This window comes from Aspergillus tanneri (assembly GCF_003426965.1).
Source record: "Aspergillus tanneri strain NIH1004 chromosome Unknown AapTan_6_pilon_pilon_pilon, whole genome shotgun sequence".
NCBI lineage: Eukaryota > Fungi > Ascomycota > Eurotiomycetes > Eurotiales > Aspergillaceae > Aspergillus > Aspergillus tanneri.
In genome coordinates, this window is record NW_022984633.1 from 3,718,135 (window position 1) to 3,736,777 (window position 18,643).

At 42.2% G+C, this 18,643-nt stretch overlaps 2 protein-coding genes across 2 annotated transcripts; one reads left to right on the top strand and one right to left on the bottom strand.

The window, feature by feature from the left end:
- Nucleotides 1-9,607: 9,607 nt before the first annotated feature.
- ATNIH1004_009236 (GPI anchored serine-threonine rich family protein) lies at nucleotides 9,608-10,451 on the top strand (the record flags this gene model as incomplete). Its single annotated transcript, XM_033573834.1, has 4 exons — nucleotides 9,608-9,659; nucleotides 9,714-9,792; nucleotides 9,851-9,985; nucleotides 10,046-10,451. The coding sequence occupies 4 exons, from the start codon at nucleotides 9,608-9,610 to the stop codon at nucleotides 10,449-10,451; spliced, it is 672 nt and encodes a 223-aa protein (XP_033424386.1).
- A 1,750-nt stretch (nucleotides 10,452-12,201) lies between these two features.
- Nucleotides 12,202-16,571, bottom strand: ATNIH1004_009237 (uncharacterized protein; the record flags this gene model as incomplete). The annotated part of the gene is made up of 8 exons (XM_033573835.1): nucleotides 12,202-12,461; nucleotides 12,536-12,758; nucleotides 12,822-12,842; nucleotides 12,913-12,936; nucleotides 12,991-13,586; nucleotides 13,679-14,086; nucleotides 14,942-15,500; nucleotides 15,561-16,571. 8 exons carry the CDS (start codon nucleotides 16,569-16,571, stop codon nucleotides 12,202-12,204), a joined length of 3,102 nt encoding a protein of 1,033 aa, XP_033424387.1.
- Between the last annotated feature and the right edge of the window lie 2,072 nt (nucleotides 16,572-18,643).

The following is an 18,643-nucleotide window of genomic DNA, read 5'->3' on the forward strand; positions in this document are numbered from 1 at the left end:
TCTTTTTCTAAGCTTGCTTTTGATTCTTCGCTCTTCGACCAATTCGTTGATGGTACGCTTGAATCTTATCAGGGCAGTTTAAGTGCCTGATCGGTTCCCAGGTGTTGTCTTCTAGTGGGTAACCTTTCTATTTAATTAGATAGTAAATCTGTCTGTTTTCTAACTTTCTTCCAAGAACTTGTTTAACTTTATATTTATCGTCGGTTGCTTTATCTTTGTCATTTTTAGTGTTCTTGGTTGGTTCTAGTAATAAAATATGGAATATCGGATAAACTCGCATTTTTTATAGTAGCATTAATTTGTAATTGTTGTTTGCAAGTTTCTCTTAAATCTTGAATGGTCCATATTTCACGGCGTTAAGTTTGTTACTTGGTTGTTTAGTTTAAATATTGAAATTTTTCTTTCCTATAGTTCAACGTAGAAGGTAGACTCTCTCCCCTACTTAAAGGTCTGGCGTGTCCTCACGCTTCCTGTTGTAGTAAAATTTTATTTTTTCTTCGGCCCAGTTAATATCCTTTGAAATCGTTTGGTGCAATACCCATTGATTTGCGGTAGTTATCAACGCTTGTTCCGATCGTCCTTCTATTAGCAATGCTTTCCATGTTATTTTGGGGTGATATCCCAAGTTTGCAAAATGCAGTGTTTGTCCTGTCAATGTATTTTATATATTATTAATTACAAATTAAGCCATTGGTAGTAGTTCAACCCAATTTTCTTGGTTCCAGTCCAGATAATGTTGTAAGTATTGTTTAATTGTCTGGATTATTTTTTTCAATTGTCCGTCTGTTTGTTGATGGTTTGCTATAAATAGCTTTTGATTAGCTTCACTGCTTTCCATAATCGTTTTCCAAAACATAGACATAAAGATTTTGTCTCGGTTAGAGATAATTTTATTTGGCAATCCTGTCTATATAAATACTTCTTTTAACACTATTATTGCTGCTTGCTCGGCATTGATGTCCTTAAGTACTGGCCGGATAATCGTGTATTTCGTTAGCCTGTCCACGATTACTATTGTGTCTGTGTATTCGATTCTTGTAATAGGATTTTTTAACTTCGGCAATCCTTGAATAAAATCCATTGTAATGCTTTCCCATAGTTTTATTAGCGTTGAATGCAGTTGCATCTTCCCATAAGGTTTGTGTTATAATATTTTATTTTAGTTGCATTCTTAACATTGGCTAATATAATCACTGACTTGTTAGTGCATTCGCGGAAAGTAGTACATCCTCTGGATTTTTTCTATTGTCTTCTTAATTCCTTGGTGCCCTTCTAATAGTGGGTCGTGACAGTATCTAATCACTTCGTTAATTATTCCTTAAGGTACCAGGATGGATCCTTTCCAAACAGCTAATTTGTCTACATAGGTAAACTAATTAGTATTCCCCTTCCATTTTTTAAAATATTCATCACTCTTTGTTGCGCGTTTTAATCGTTCATGAAATCCTTGCTTAGTTACTGCAATAGTAGCTGCTAGGGTCGTATATTAATTATATCGAATTCTATTTTTATCCTGCTGCAAGATATTTGTTTCTGGTTGTTTAATTCCTATTCCGTAGTCTGGTCGTCGACTGAGTGCATCGGCGATGACGTTCTTTTTTCCTTTAATATATTTAATTCGGAATTTGAATCTGGATAATTCTTCTGCCCAGCGGATTTGTCGTCCAGCTAGTTTCTTTGTTGTCGTAAAGTATCCAAGATTGTGGTAATCACTTCGTACCAGAACTTCGTGCTTTAATCCTTGCAGGTAGTGTCTCCATTTTCTGAAAGCTTTAACAATTGCTAGTAATTCTCGGTCATGAACATTGTAGTTCCTTTCGGCTGTCGTAAGCTTTTTTAAGTGGAATGCGATGGGTCGCAATTTCCTATTTTTATCTGGTTATTCCAATACCATCCCCAATGCATATCCTAAAGCGTCTGGCTTAATAATATTCGGCTTCTCGGGATCGTGCAATGCTAGTATCAGCACTTTCTTAACCAATTCCTTAATTTTCTTAAATAATTTCTGTTGTTCCTGAGTCCATTCAAACGTTTCTTCCTTGGAGAGTAATTCGGTCATGGGTCTGGTATACTTTAAGTAGTTTTCGAGATATCTTCGCATATATCCACTTGCTCCTAAGAATCCTTGGACTCCTTTGACGTCTGTCGGTACTGGCCATTCCAGTATAGCGTCAACCTTTTCTTTTGGTATCTCTAGCCCTTGCGGCGTGAAGATTATTCCTAAGTAACTAACTCTGGTTATGTCGAATTCACATTTCTTGATCTTGAGAGTCAGTCCTGCTTTTATAAGCTTGGTTATAACTTTTCTAACGTGTTCCTCATGTTCTGCGGGATTCTTTGAGTATACTATTATATCGTCGAAGTATACTGCTGCGAATTTGTTCAGGTATTCTCGCAATACATGGGTTATGTATCTTGCAAATTCGGCTGGTAGTCTTGTCAATCCCATTGGTGCGACAACCCATTCGTATAGTCCTAGGTCGGTGAGGAATGCGGTTTTCCAAATATTATCTTCGTGCATTAGTAGGTTGAAGTAACCCTATTTAATATTAAAGACAGTCATGATTTTTACTCCTTGTAACAGATCTCTTTTCTATTCTATGTAAGGCGCTTTATTTGCATCACTAATTATACCGTTGTTGAGTGCTCGATAATTAATAACCATTTGCGGTGTGTTGTCCTTTTTTGGCACGAATATTATTTAAGCTAATGCTTTTCCCTTGCCTTCTTGGATGTACCCGGCTTGAAGGAATTTCTTAATAAATTCTTGTTCAGTCTTAAGTTCATCCTGCGACTTTTGCCTCTGTTTCACTTGTGGTAACTCGAATCCTGGCTTGAGTGGAATTCTAGCCTTGTATCGTTCGCTGTGTTGCAGAAGTCGGTAATCTGGTTTCACAAATAGTTTAATAAAGTTGTAATATTTTTTTGGTAGTTTTTCTTTGACTTCCTAAAGTTTTTTTTTGTAAACTTCCTTGGGCTTAACCCGCATAGTTCGCAACTCCTGTGTCTCTTTTGTTCTATTGTTTGCTGGTAGATTAGAAGGAAGCATTACCTTACGCCCTTTTTTCTTGTTTTCTGGCACTTTGGGCCTTAATGCCAACGTGAGGATTTTCCCCGATTCCTTATAGGTATACTCGATCCGTGTATCGTTGCGATTTTAATATTCGGTCCTAAGCTAATAGGTACCGATACAAACTTTTCTATGTTCCCAGTTAATCTTTGGCTGTTACTGTTGTAGCCATGTTATCCCGAGTACTGCATTATAATTTTCTTTAATTAGGGTAACCTTAAACTGTATCGTTGTTGCATATGGTCCTAAACTAAGGCTTAGCTTGGTGGTTCGCAGTTCTGGTCTATGGTACAGAATGTTCCTATTAATTCCTTTAATTATCTTAAGCATCCCTGTTTTTTCTGTTTCAATTTTCTTATTTTTGATAAAGTCTTGTCCGATAAAGTCTTCTAATGCTCCTGAATTAATTATAATTCTTGCCGTTGCTCCGTTGATCTTCGCTAGTACTGTAATTAATGCGTGACTGTTTGTTGCGGCTAGTATTATTTCCATGCGATATCTTTTATAATATCTTTGTTTGGCGTGGAAATATTTTATCCAGTCTTTGTTTGTCTTTCGGACTTTTCCTTGGTGGTAATAGCAATCGTTTGCTCGACATTTTCGTGGTTTTAGGTCTGAGTAATATAGGTGTCCAACTTCTTCGTATATGCATTCGCATCCAGGCTCTTTAGTAGGGCATTCGAACTTAGGTTTGGTAATAACCTTCGGTAATCGAGGCCACTATTAATAAGCGCTTTTATCTCGTAGGTGTGTGATGCATCTATTATTATAGCAAGTTGTCCAATGTTTATCGTAGTGATTCGTTCCGCTTAGATTTGGGTAGTAGTTACATGTGCAGTGCTGCACGTGACCGATATTACCATTGCAGAAGTAAATTCCTCGAGTTTTTAACACCAACTCGTATTCCTTTGCGATTTCTATGTTGATTTGTCTATGTCGTGCACACTTTTAGAATGTCCATTCTTTGCATTTATCACATTTATTAATATAATCTTGCCACGTCTTGTAAAAACCTTCCCAGCATGTTACTTTAGCAGGCATGCAAGTACATAGGGGTTCTTCCTGGGTATTTAGGTCGCTTGTCTAATTTGCAGATATTTCTCCTAGCAGGGTTTCTATCTCTAATTCTCGATTTGGGTCCTTATGACTTATTACCTCTTGGTTATTGTCCTAAAACACTAGCTGTCCGTGGAACGCGTCAGCTAATAAGGGTATCCTATTATTAAGTCCACAATGATCTTCCTGATATAACCAGGGTACAACTGTAGGTAAAGGGTTATCCTAAGTGTTTTGTCCCTCTCGAATATTCTCAGAGTCTCCTCTGCTTGTCTCAGGGAATTCTTGTTGAGCTCCTGTTGTTTCTGATTTTTCGGTTTTCTGATTTTTTTGCTGATTTTTTGCGTATAACTCGAGTTCTTCAAACATTTTTGCTAACATAATATTAAGATCTTTATCTGTGTACACCTCTTTTTCGGGCATCGGTTCGGTAGTTGACATTGTTGCTGTAATTATTAAGTCCTGGGTGGCCGGTCTATCACTCTTTGCTTTTAATCGATAATTCCTGGTTATATGCCCTGGTTGATTGCATTTGTAACATTTGCCTTTAAATGCTTTCTTATCAGGCACTTTTTTATCGTTCTTGTCTTTGGAGAAAGTGGCATTTAAGTGCATTTTAGTGTCTCCGTCGCGGTCTTTTCGATGGCTTTCTCTTGGCTTATACTGTTGCCAACGTTTTTCTTCGTACTTGCAGTCCAATATCCTGTTTTCGATGCGTGAAGCTGTTTTAATAAGGTCGTCGAGACTATTAGGTCTGTTATCGATGTATATTAGAGCGTCCTTGATTTTTCTATTAAGGCATCGATAGAAGCGTGCTCGGAGTGCAGAGTTGTCCTATAATAAGTTTAACAAAATCTAATGGAATTGTGCTGCGAGATCTCTAACACTTTTGGTTTGCCTAAGCGATTCGATGCGTCGTTCAGCAGCGGCTTCTGCGTCTGGGTCGCCGAATGCTCTGGTAATTTTTTCTTTAAAGTTGTTATAGTCTTCGAACATTTCTTTGGTTGCCTTTTTACACTGTTTTGGTTTATTGTCTTGATAGTCGCGCATATATGGCTCGAACCAGTCGAATGCTGCTCCTTTAAGGTAGGTTCTAGTAAACATAACCTTGTCTTGATCATCCGCATTTTTAAGATTGTTGATTCGGATGTGCATGTCCATGGAGGTTAGGTATCTTCTCAGGGTGGAACATTTACCTTTAAAGCTTTCCGCTTTATTGGTCTTTATACCTTTAAACGTCTGGAGAGCTTGAACTTGATTGGCAAGAGAAGTGATAATCTCTTTAAGGTGCTTGACTTTATTGTTCGAAGCTGCAGAAGTATTTAAAGGTGTTTTACTTCTAACACTAGACATATTGGATTGTTCAACCGCGGTGGTCTTCTTATACTCCTATCGTTATAAGGGTGTCTTATTGTCAGATCTGGTCTACTAATCCTTCCTAAGATCAGGAGATCTGAGGGTATTTTGTTAACAATAGAGAGATAAGAAGGGTATAGTGAAATGCCGTGCTTGATTCCGAAAGGTAGATATAGCGCTGTATAGTGCTATTAACTCCGAAAATAAGACACACTAACTAGAACTATTTAATTTGTAATGACTGTCCTTATATACCTGTGTCATCATATCCAGTGGTAGGATATATCTTGTCCTTGGTATGCTATATCATAGCCTAGCTATAAGATATCATACCCTGGGTATGACCTTCGTCCAAATCGGTGTTAGCATCATATCCAGGGATATGATCGGGCTGGATCATAGTTGTTCTGTCAACGTCACAACACTGGCTGCGGCGCAGCTGGTCGATTGGCTGTCAGCTTTCCGTACTTCTGACAGTGTAATGTTTTTCCAAAAATATCTTTGTGTTTTAAAAGTGTTAATTCGATTCCTTTATTATTAAAAAAAGAAAGGGTCTTATCCAATAATTTAATATTAAGTGCTTGAATAACTCTCTTTGCGATAAGCTGGATAATATAAGCAAGGCAGGGTAGATGGTTCTACTTTACTAACCAAGATATATTCTTTAAACTTAGAGACTCTAATACTAATTTACATAGAGTTTTATTATTACTAGTATTGTCTGTAGTAATAACTAATAATTAATCCTTAATACCATGTGTCTTAAGAAGTTAAAGAATAGTCTTAGCAAAAAAAGAGCCACTATAAACTCCTGCTAGAGGCTTAAACCCAAGAAGAACTTCCTTCCGCTCCCACCGAGATGTTATATAAAAACAATAACTCCTAGAAATAGAAATATTTGGACTTGTTTATATATTTAATATTAAGGATATTTTCCCTCGAGATAAACATCCTAACAAGATCTTGTCCTGGACTGCCTTAAATTTGCTGTCTAACAGTTTTCGGAGCTTTGTTCGGCGAGGAATATTAATGGTTAGATTAAGGAGAAAAAGAAGACTGATAAATTAAGGATATTTAATAGCTCGGAAGGATAGATTTAGTGCAAGAAATGTTTTAAGAATCTGTTTAGTAATATTATTATTAGTCTTTGGAGGGATTATTAAAGTACTGCATAATAACTAGGAGTAAGGTTGTTTTCTCTGCTTGCATGTTTCCTGTCAAGGGCTGAACCCGTAGAACCTACAGATAGGTTATGTACGAGAAGGAATCGTTGAAGGAGGGAAGAAAGGAAGAGGAAAATGAGCGGTAAACAAACAAGATGGGGAGTCACGTGACAGGGATCGAGGGCCAATGGCACAAAGGGCCAACAGGGCCAAAAGGGACAGTAGGGACAGTAGGGACAGTAGGGACAGTAGGGACAGTAGGGACAGTAGGGACAGTAGGGACAATAGGGACAATAGGGACAATAGGGACGAATAGGGACGAACGGGGACGAGTAGGGACGAATAGGGACATTGGCCCGAGAGGTCAAACGGGCTCTAGCCCTTTACATATTAGGCTATATTATACTTTTAGCCGGTGCCCTAATATTATAGCAATCTGCCAAATAAACATCCATTGCCTTATTATCCAATAAGGCAGAATATATGGCGGTGTCAGACGCAGCTTGGGAAATTTAGTAGCTTTATTGCCTACTTAACAAAATAAAGATCTACTCTGCGCCTTTAAACCCCATTGTATTCCATGTTAATAATAAAGGTTGCAAGGATCTTATTAGTTTAACAGTTACCACCAAGCACTCTAAGTATATTAATATTCGGTATTATTATACGCGCGAGCTCGCGGCGGACTGTATTATTAATATTTAGCTATGCCCTAGTAAGGAAAACACTGCGGACGGTCTTACTAAACTGCTTTAATTTAAAGGATTCACGGCTTTTCTCGATAATATAGGTTTAGCTTAGTTTTTGGCTTTTTGCTTTACACGCGATTCTGTACATAATGGTGCTGGGTGAGCACGCTTCGGCCAAGGGGGGGTGTTAGGGACCTACCATATTCGGTATGGTCACGTGGCCTCACTTAGTCACCCACCTAGATAGTCAGCTCGCCCGAGCTCCTGAATTGAAGAGAATTGTGCCTCGCGAACACTGTCTTGGCATCACGTGGGCTACCGTAGTTACACCAAGTGACACGATTTTTGGCAACATCAAGGAAATGGACCACCATGCCCGAATAAAAGCGGCGCTGGCAGAATTGTAAACTCAATATCGCATAAATTACGCTGCTGCTTGTTAAAAATGGAATATTGACCGCACGACGCTGTCACGCCGCGTAGGAGTTGCGACTGGCTGATGGCGACTGGCCAGGGGTTAATAATTTATCTTACAAAATAGAACTTTTGGCTACACTTTCGGGGAGCTTGGGATCAGGTATTTACAGCCAAAATATCAAGGCAGGTTGGTGAGCCACTGGGCTCCATCAACTTAATCCAGAGAGTCAGCTGAGAAAAAAGAACAACAGCTGCGAAGCATCAGGCCCTGAAAATGAAGTAAGCGCAGGAGAAAGCAGAGTACACTGCAGAGTGCGAAGCCAAGCAAGCTTAGAAGCAGGAGGAGGCGGCTGAATGGAAAGTCGAATGGATTACACAGAATACTAAATACCAGGCTATCCAGGAAGCTAAATTACAAGTAGTAACTGCATTAAAGACTGGTGCAAGAGAATATAAAAAGAGTGATAATAGCGACAAAAATAAGAGCCGTTAAAAGCAGCCTCGCGCGATGGGAGCTCACAACGCAACAATAAAAAAACAGAGAAAGCAAGGGCTAGCCCTAAATCTTCAATAGATTAAGATTATAATTCCATTAACTTAAGTGCTAAAGCAGCTCTTGTCATTCAACACAATCGCAGGGAAATGTGGAGGCCAGTTTCTTAGTCGCTCCCATCTGGCCGAATCATAAAGCCACCTGGTGACAAATTCCGAGGCAGAAGTGGGGTACATTGACTTTGTATTTATTTTTGCAGATAGCTGTAATATTTAACAATATTTTCAAATATTGTGTTGAATACAAGATGAATATTCGTTTTGGCTTACCGATTGGAGAATCTGTTGCATTACTTAGTGTGTTCCATGACCTCACTAAGTTAATAGTAGCCTATCATTTCCGCCTTGTGTGTCTGCCCTCTACTAGTTGATGTGCAGTTTCGTAACAGATGTATAGCTAAATATTAACTAGCCAAGAGCAATTGGCCCTTTATTTATTTGTACGTAGAGGAATTATTATGGGAATTCATGTGATTAAGGCTTTCTAAAAGGAGTGCCGTGCAGCACATAGCGCCTCTGGACTTCTTGTTTCTCCGTACATACCGGTGTAGTATAATAAACTGGATCAACCCTAGTGGCCAATGATGAGAGACAGCAGATCCTTGGAACAAATGTCCTCCTTTGGTGCTTTATCGTGGCTGCCCTGCCAAGCCCGCAATAAGGGAGTGTCTCAGACACCCTACAGGAAGCTTTATTGACTGAGTGGTCCTAGAGGAGAAATTTGATCAGCGTCACCCAGCCACGACGTGAAATTGTTCTAATTTTATCTCCCACTCCAGCCAGAACTACGAAAGGTTAGTCTAGGCGAAGATTCGATGCTGTGTGAACGAACTATCAATTAATTGATGTCCGTATATTCTGTGTCTGTGGCACTGAAACAAGGCCAATGTTGAATTGTAAAGTTTATGACTGCGATATCCAAGGGTGGCTCCATCAGAGACATCCCCATCCAGAGCCCTACCACTGTCCTTGCGTTGTACATAGCGTATTCAGGTGATTTAAGACATTAATGTATCATCCATATGGCGTAGCTCTCGTGCTGGTTTTTTTACCTTAAATTTTTTCACTTTTTACTTTTCTCTCTTTTTTTTTTTTTTTTTTTTTAGCAACTCTCTTTGATATGGCAATCCTCCAGTGAACGTCATTATATTTAAGACAGAGCTTTCATCCGTTGCCTATTTCACCGCAATCCTCACCTTCTAATTTCCTTCCCTCTTACTTCCCTTTCAATCCGCGTACTTTCGCTTGTTTCTTCTTTAATATTTGTTTCACAAAATAATCATCCCTATCTCTTATCGTTAACCATGCGTCTCTCGCTCGCTTCGTCTCTCTTGCCTCTGGCAGTTTCTGTTGGAGGTTTGACGTCCCTTTTGGAACTTGTATAAGTATGAACTGACCAAATCTTGCCAGCGCTCTCTGTTACTTCTCCCGAGAAGGGAGCGGATATTGATGCTTCTGGTTCTTTCACTGTGAAGTGGTCCTCTGTCGAGTATGTCCGACACCAACATTAATCACCAAGTGATTACAGATGAACTAATAGCAACAAGCACCGACCCCTCCACATTCGATCTCTACCTCGTTAACAATGCGGTCTATCCCAGTGTTGAGAAGAAAATTGCTTCCAACATCGATACATCCAAGGGCTCCTACACTGTTGATGGCATCTCCGGCCTCACTGATGGGTACAGTCACCCAATCTATATGTACCTCCTGATCAGCTAACACGCTCTTTCCCAATACAGAAAGGGTTACCAAATCAGCCTTCTGTCCAATTCGGGCCGCAACACCGGTATCCTTGCTCAATCCGAGCAATTCAAAGTAGCAGGTGGCTCTGAATCCAGCTCTACGTCCACCAGCGCCAGCGCTTCCTCTTTCAGCGCTTCCACTGGTTCTTCCTCTACCCGTACTTCCGTCCCTACCGGTACCTCTACCGGTACCCTAAGCAAGGCCACCAAGACCAGCAGCATTACCAGCGCCAAGTCATCCTCAACCTCATATTCTTCCGCCACCGCTTCTTCCACTGGTGCTGCCGCCAACGGAACCACCTCTGGCTCTTCTCCCAACTCTACCGGCGCTGGTGTCATTCTCACTGCACCTGTCACAGCTGCTGCCGGCTTGTTGGCTGGTGTCTTGGCCCTAAACCTCTAATTGGAGCTCCGTCAACGGCCGAGAACAGACCGGGTTTGATGTACTGTACATCAACAGGGTGGAGAGATGCAAAATGGGGATAAGAATATCACGCATATAGGGTAACTGGGGTTACTCACAGAATATACATATATAGCGTTGGAGAGTGTGGATGTTCCGATTTAGTATCGTCTATTTGGCTTAATATTGACATTCGAAGCAACTCTTAGAATCTCCCTATTTGGAAAGATTAGTTCTCGACGAATGGTTTGGCTCTGTTCTTGTGGTTAAGTTCATGTTTGATAATACTTCATTCTTTAACCCGTATCCATAATATTTACTCTGTTCGGATTATATGCTCTCTAGCTAATATAAGATATTTTACCACACTTATGTGACTCAATGCAGACTGATAAGATAGCGTAGAATATGCTCTGCACTTAATGTTTGAAGGCCTTTCCTCCAACGAAATGCCCAGAAATGCTGGAGTGAGAGACAGAGTAACATGGACTATTGCTATAGCATTGCAAGTGTGAACTACTCTATAAAGCAGTAAATATAAAAAGGAACTATTCTTCTTAATCCACTAAACAGTGTACGTTGTGAGTTGTGCTTTGATATACTCTGTAGATTTCTAAATGCTTCAAGACATCACACATGTACCGGGTATGCAACGGTGCTTGGGTCTATTCCAAGATATCTCAATTTGCTATTTTTAAATACCCGACTCTACTTTCTAATAACTACTACTAAAATCGATCGATTAGTCAGATACACTCCGAATTTGGTTTCTCCCTTACTGTACAATAGTCTACTTGAGAAGAAGTATTATAATAGAAGGTAATTAGCCACGTGAAAGATCCGATCGGCCCTAAACTTAATAAGTAGTTAGCGAAAGGCCCCGCATACTAATTCGAAAATAATTGCGGATGAACTTTGGATATTGCCAATACACGATCGACATGTCTTGAGTGTCTGAGCTTGTGTAGAAGAGAAAGCAAGCTTTCATGGCATTCGAGCAACTCGTTACTTGGAGCAAAACTGGAAGGGATTTGTTCTTGGGAGTGTTGCTTACTCCGTATAGATTGGATCCTAGCACCAAGCAGAATTTTCCAAAATAATGCTTCAATCTCAGTTAGGAAGCCAAGGCTCGTATCTCAAATATTAATATAGTACATCCGAGACCATAATGGGATCTTGTACGATTCTTTTAGTTATTTTTTTGCCCCTTGAGATTTATCATAATTACTTTTGCTAATTCAGGAACACGGTTACAGTGATACTCTGTTAAATTGAAATGGGATTTTCCCAAAATAGAAAGCCGTATTATTATCTTGGCTTGATAACAGCAAATAATTTGACTCTTCTTCGTATGTCTCACTGGGGATCCGCCGGCTAGATTACTATATTCGGTAATGGTTGTCAAAATCCGGTGGATTATAACCTGATTCAGAGCCTCTGGGTATCTTAACTTTGTCATTGGCTAAGTAGTTTCTGTTAGTCACTGGGGCCATTATGACTCGGTGGGGATCGGCGTACCATGGCTCATCTCACAGGCATCCCCACATGAATGGAGAAAAATTTTCAATATAATAGTATAATATAATTCGTGAGAGTTCTATAATTAATTCTCTGAGTCAATTCTGAATCTAGTCTTGGTAGATATTTTCATCACTAACACTTGTCAGCCATTCAAGTGAAAACAACAAAAACCCACAAGGGAAAAAAAGGGCACCTCCACGACAAAAATCCATTCAGTGGAACAATCAACTTACAATTGATGATTCTGAACCCTGTCTCGGTTCTCCGCGGCCGAATGAACCCATACACTCACGGCCGTCGCATTAACAGGAAAAACCCCATATCCCTGTCCATCAATCGTGACAGCCCCACTGTGCGATTGCAGTATATCGGTCCACTCTTCTTGGGCATGTTGTGGGCCAACATACATTCGTTTTTGGGATGGACCGGCATTGCTGATGACACACGCGAGTCCGGAGGGATGGCGGGCGTTTCCGTAGCGAACAAATCCTAGGTCTTCGTCAGTACGGAGGAGAAATATAAGGTAAACGGAATGGAAATAAAAGTGCAGGGAAACAGCAGACCGATACAATTAGGTTTGTCGAAGTAGTCTTGTTGTTCGCCGTAGGCGTATAGCTTGCGGGCTAGCAATAGGGTGGGGAGTTTGCCATTGCAGGCGGGCCTCATCGGGTGTTTGACGTTGGCTCTGATGCCATAAAGGTCTCCGTAGAATACGCATGGGCGGCCTTCTTTGCGAAGCAATATCAATGCATACCCTACAGGTTTGAACGATGCTGTTACTGGGGTCTGCTATGTATTAGTCTTGACTGTAGAACTGGGGAAAGTGGAAAGTAAACTGCAAATACTCACTTCCAGCATTTGCCCTGGTTGCTATCAGGAGTTAGCACAATGCTCCAAGAGATCCTAAAAAAGAAAAATGGGGACCAGATAAAGCTCGTACCGTGTCATGATTCTCAACAATAGTCTTCCAAACTCGGAATCAGCATTTCTCAAGTCACACCCAAAGAGTAAATCTTACCACCGCACAATCAGGCTTCCGTTGCACCAGCGTATCCTTAAACACGTCTCTCAGATCCGCCCCCCTCGTCAGCGACATTTTCGAGAAATTCGCCACAAGTGGCACATCATACGCAGCCACCTTATATTCCATCTTCTCCAAATACTTCACCAATGGCCTAATATCTCCCGTCCAATACTCGCCTATCACAAAAAACTCTTTCGTAGCCGTCTCCCTAACTCGATCAACGAACTGCCGCTGGAAATCCACCGAAAAATGCTTCGCAGCATCTAGTCTCATCCCCCTCAGAGGTAACTGCGTCGTAATCCACGCCCCCCAGTTGAGCACATCCTCCCAGACTTCAGGGTTAGAATAGTCCAGATTGGCAAACATCAGATAGTCAAAGTTTCCCTTCTCGGAGGAAACGTCTTTGGCCCAGTCCTTCTTGGGAGCGTGGACCTTGTAGATGGCGTTCTCCTGGCGCAGGTCGTCCCAGTCAACCCCATTGAAATGGTTCCAGTTGTATTTCATGGAACTGTACTTGTTGCCGCGGCCGGTGAAGTCGAATCCGACCCAGCCGCTGATCTGGGCGGGTTCGGATACATTTCTCGTTCTTTCTGTTTGGATGAGCATTTAAATATAACAGGATTTCAACCATATCATTGTAACAAAAGCCAAAAAGAGTATAAAGAAAAAGGAAAGTCCATACGTTCAGGGTCAACCTTCACAGCCTCAAACCGTTCAGCATAATCGGCACCAGCCTTATGAGAGAGTACAGCGTCCCAATAAACGCCAATATCCAGCGCTTGAGCCCGGGAAATAAGATCTTCGAGTTCCTTCCTGGTCCCCCATTTGGTTGCTATGGCGCCCTTCTGGTCAAACTCGCCTAGATCATACAGGTCGTAGATATCATAGCCATTGCCCCACGGGTCCATGCCCTTGCATCCCGGAGGGATCCAGATATGATCAATCCCAATAGCTTTGAACTCCGGTAGTGCCTTTTGCAGACGGAGCCAGTGGCGCTGGTCGGCAGGAACATGCCACTCAAAGGCTTGCAGGATCAGGGTATTATCCGGGGCCTGCCATGATGGGAGCTGATCTAAGTGTTTTGCTGCGTCTGATGGGTTACAACAGACATTGATTAGAGCCTGAACCGCACTGTTGTACAAGTATTGAATGGATTTTAATGCAGGGTAGATGGGGAGGCTTAGCTAACCCTCAATACGGCGCCATTTTTGCTCCTTTCTCCAAGAAAAACAAAAGCGTGAAAGAAACGATACCATCTGATTCTGAAAGCAAGAACGAAATTGCAGGTCAGTTTAGTGTTCCGACGTGTGGCATTGGGTAGATACGTACGAAGTACAGGCTGGCATATTATCTTTCTAGCTTCTAAGACTTGTGTGGAGTCAAGGATGCAAAATGTGGGCCCACCGCGCTATTTTTATTCGCACCAACAGTGTTGAGGCTAATATTCCAATTGCGCTAGCGGTCACACTGTGTCCACTGAACCCTGTATTGTAAGGTGGACTGGTTTTTCAGGGTTTAACTATTTCCGTACAGAGAACTGTATTCGGGGCGGCACGGGAGTTCGTTCATCAGACAACTCCAAAGTCTGAGACAAGAAGGCCATGATCATACGTAATTTTTTTCAACCTCTGGAAACTTTGAGATGAAAAATAGATACTAATAAATAATTAAATAAATAGATCACAAAAAAAAAAAAAAAAGGGGGGGGGTCAGAAAACAATTGGCTAGAGCAGACGAACATGATGTGGTACCTGGGTATCGTGCTGCAACAACTCAGAATAATATATACACAGAAAAATGAACCATGGACACGCTCCAAACAATGAAACTGAGATCGAAACTACTTCCAAAATGCTTTACAACAGTACCCCAACAAGGCTTGTCAGCACGGACATTATAAGAGACGCGAATACGACATGAGCCGTGCTCCCTGTAATCCTGATACCCAGAGAGGTAGAAGATGAGCTCCCAGTTTTTAAACTGGTCAGTGAAGTATTGGCGGAAGTGTAACCGCAAAGGCCACTTCCCTCCATGAGATCTGCAGGGAAGAATACTCGGGGTTCACCCTTTTCCATGTCGATAGTCATCTCACCTTGCTCATTGACTGTGTAATTAACGCAGTTGAGAATGTCCATTGCCACTGTGCCAGGAATATAGCTTGCCGGCAGAGTGAGGTGGTACGGTTTGCTGTTGGTCCCTTGAGTCGACAGAAGCATGATCACCTGTCGACCTTCGATGCCTTTCCGGAAGGCAAGTTCGCTGCCACCCCGGAAAATGGTGTAAGTTTGGGAGTCCCCGTATTCCCCCAGTTTGAAGGCGTGCTTGCGGATGCCGTTTACCTTAGCAATCAACTTGTATAACACTGCGTTGGTGTCATATCCGGAGAGCCACAAGGCCTCTCGGTCCTTGGGAGGGTGTCCTCCATCCAAATGTTGCTCTTGGCCTTGATATATCATCGGGACTCCATCAAACAAGATGGTAAACGTAAGGACATTCTTAGCGAGCTACAAAACTTCCAGTTAGTCACAAGAATCTTTCATTGTGTTAAGAGGAGCCGTGCATACCGATATATCCTTGTTGAAACTCGCAAATCGTTCTACATCATGGTTTTCGGAGAATGAGACCAGGGAAGTTACGTCGTGACATGAGTTCTTCATCTCCTCTACTTTGTTGGCTAACATGGTTGTATTGCCCTTGGTGAAGGCCTCCAGAATGGAGAAGTAGATCGGATAATTTGGGACACTGCCAATGTAGTGATTATGGTAGTCGCAGATGATGTCCACTTCCCTCTGAAAGACTTCTCCCGTCATGAATGTGTCGACAGCGCGCCCAAATTTCGGCAGGAAGTCGGGATTCACATGCTTGGCCGCATCAATCCGCAGGCCATCAATGGAATAAATCTTAATCATTTCCTGGGCCCACTTTTCCAGTTTGTCTTGGACGTCGCTGTGCTCTGTAAAAAGATCTGGCAGTGCCACAATATTATCACCGGTCTGGCACAACTGGGCATTGGTGAAGTTATTCCAATCCGTGATTTTACAGTATGGGTGGAAATAGTCCGAGTTGTTGAACGGAGTGAAGACCGAGTAGTCAATATGGGTGGCCGGGTTGCTGCCATTGGTGATATACGCCATGTTGTTGATGACCGTATCCATCATCAGAAACATGCCCCGGGAGTGAATAGCATCACTGAGATCAAGCAGGTCCTGGTGTGTCCCAAAATGCGAGTTTAGCGAATACAGATCAAGCGGCCAATACCCGTGGTAGGCCTCCCCATATGAAACATGGCCCTTTATGTTTTCAATAATCGGGGAGATCATGATAGCATCGAAGCCCATTTGCTGGATATAATCGAGGTGGTTGATGGTTCCTCTCCATGTTCCTCCACAGTATAGACCCTCCGTCGTATTGCAAGGGGCAGTGGTTGAACCATCCGTCCGCGCGAACCGATCTGTCATCGTCTGGTAGATCGATCTGGATTTCCATTCGGCCGTTCTGGCTGCCAGCGACGGCCTTACCAGGCCAGAGATATAGATGAAGCTTGCCCACTGGTAGAACATCGCCAATAACACCATGATTACCGATGACAATTCCAGTAAGGTTTTAGTTTGCGTGATCGAGTGGCATGGAACGAAGGCGCGGAACCCGAGGCAACTCTCTGAGTTGCTGTTGTATCCTTGGAATCAAGCTCAAACGATTCACAGGATCCCACTGAGTATTGGCACTGCGGAGTTTTAAAGTAGCCAAAGCGATATACTGCTGAAAAGCGAATGCCTGGGAGACAAGTGACGGACGCGAGTTGGCCAAAAAATAAAAATAAAAATAAAAATAAAAAATTATGGTCTGGTTTAATTACAACTATGGAAAAGAGAACGACAATGATAAGACAAAAAGAATGGCAGGTCTAAAGATTGACAACGCGAGGGGGACGAAAAGAAAGTTACAAACGAGTGTGCGACAAGGCAATATCAAACCACTGAAGGAAAAGAAGAAGAGGGAGAGCAGGGTGGACGAAAAAAACCAAAGGGTGACTGGGTAACGTTACAGCCGAGGGAGACCTGAAGAAATGCGGGGAAGCGCGACAAGGAGTTGGCCAGCCCTAGAGATATGTTAGACTTCAACATTTTGGCTAGAGCTGGTGCCCTAAAGTTGGCTGAGCTGCATTATTGATGGAAGTATATTTCTGCGAATGCACCTGAGTGTGGCACATTATCACCTTAACGTATGGCAAGGGTCTCTCACTGACCATGAGATCGCAGTCAGTGCCTTCCTATCCTCCGGGAATCCTCATTTTACCAATTTATGGGACCTCTCCCAGCGCGAACTCCCAACTAGGATCTGGTCACGTGTCAAAAAACTAGTCTTGTCGACTAGCAAGAACATCACCCTCGAACCTGGTTAAGATTGGGGACGGCCCGTTTGATGTTCAGTCAGTCGCTTGCCACCTGGCCCCGGATCTCTCTTTAAAGCCATCCTTCAAGCTTTAGGGGTGAAGGAGGACCCAGTTGATTTGTTGCCCCAACTGCATTCCGTGTGGTTGAAACATTTCCGAAGCTCTTTGTCTCCTATTATAGGGCGGCCGGTAGGAAGGGCACTTGCGGGGAAAGAAGGGCGAAGAATCTGGCAAACCTGGGAAGAACGGGTGAGCCAGGATGACGTGGTACGAGGTGCTGAGGCTAGACCACTAGTTGATCGGCCAGATGATGGTTTTACTCGCGGAATAGCTATACATAGTACCTTACCCTCACCGTAGAATATTGGGTAACATTTGAATGAGACAGTCAGACAGCAAGCCATTCCCGTCAATGGAAGATCTCCACCAGGGGCGAAGTTCCCAAATCAAGAGTGGGTTCAGAGAGGGAGTTGGTTTACTAGGGGTGTAGCGTTACTATGGCTAAGATAACCTTTCAATCTGATTGACAAGCAATTTGGCCAAAGATAGGGAAGAAAAAAAGCAGGGGAAGAGAGAGTGCCTACCACATTCTGATCTTGAAAACTTCGTGCGGTGAGCACATTAACACCGGTTAGCTGCTCCAAATCAAGCACTTAGCAGTCAGTGCCCTTTTTTTGTTTGACTTGGGCTTATTCGCCTATTCTTGGCTCGCTCGCTCCGTTTTTGTGGCGTTGGTAGTATTGGTATGTCTCAAGAGTTTGACCACTAAGATCACGCATCCGCACCAGTGGAGATGTCTTCCTAGTGAGTTTTCGATTGTTTTTTGAAGTCGAAGTACAATGGCCGTAGGGCACGGAGAGAACTATTTATGCAGGCTGAACAAAGGTTTCAATCCTCCACAGAAACTCTTCTCCCGATGATCCGTTGGGAAGGAATTCCGTGTTAATTAATATTTTTGGACATATCATTTTATAGTTTAATTGCGAATTGAATCCAATATCTCAAATACGAGAGTGTATTCTCGTATTGGGGGCCTTTCGTATATATATGTGACTACATTTTACGGTGGAAAACGGACTGGAAAAAACGCGGATTTGGACATATGTACATAATTTTAGCATTGTTAGATAACAGTAACTGAGCAGCGGAATGGTCGGATTTAGGGGGAAAGAAAATTCTATCTCTGTCGTGGATAGTTCTGTTAGAATTGACTTTTTAGTATTTTCAATGTCTCTACTGGTCAAACGCCGTTAG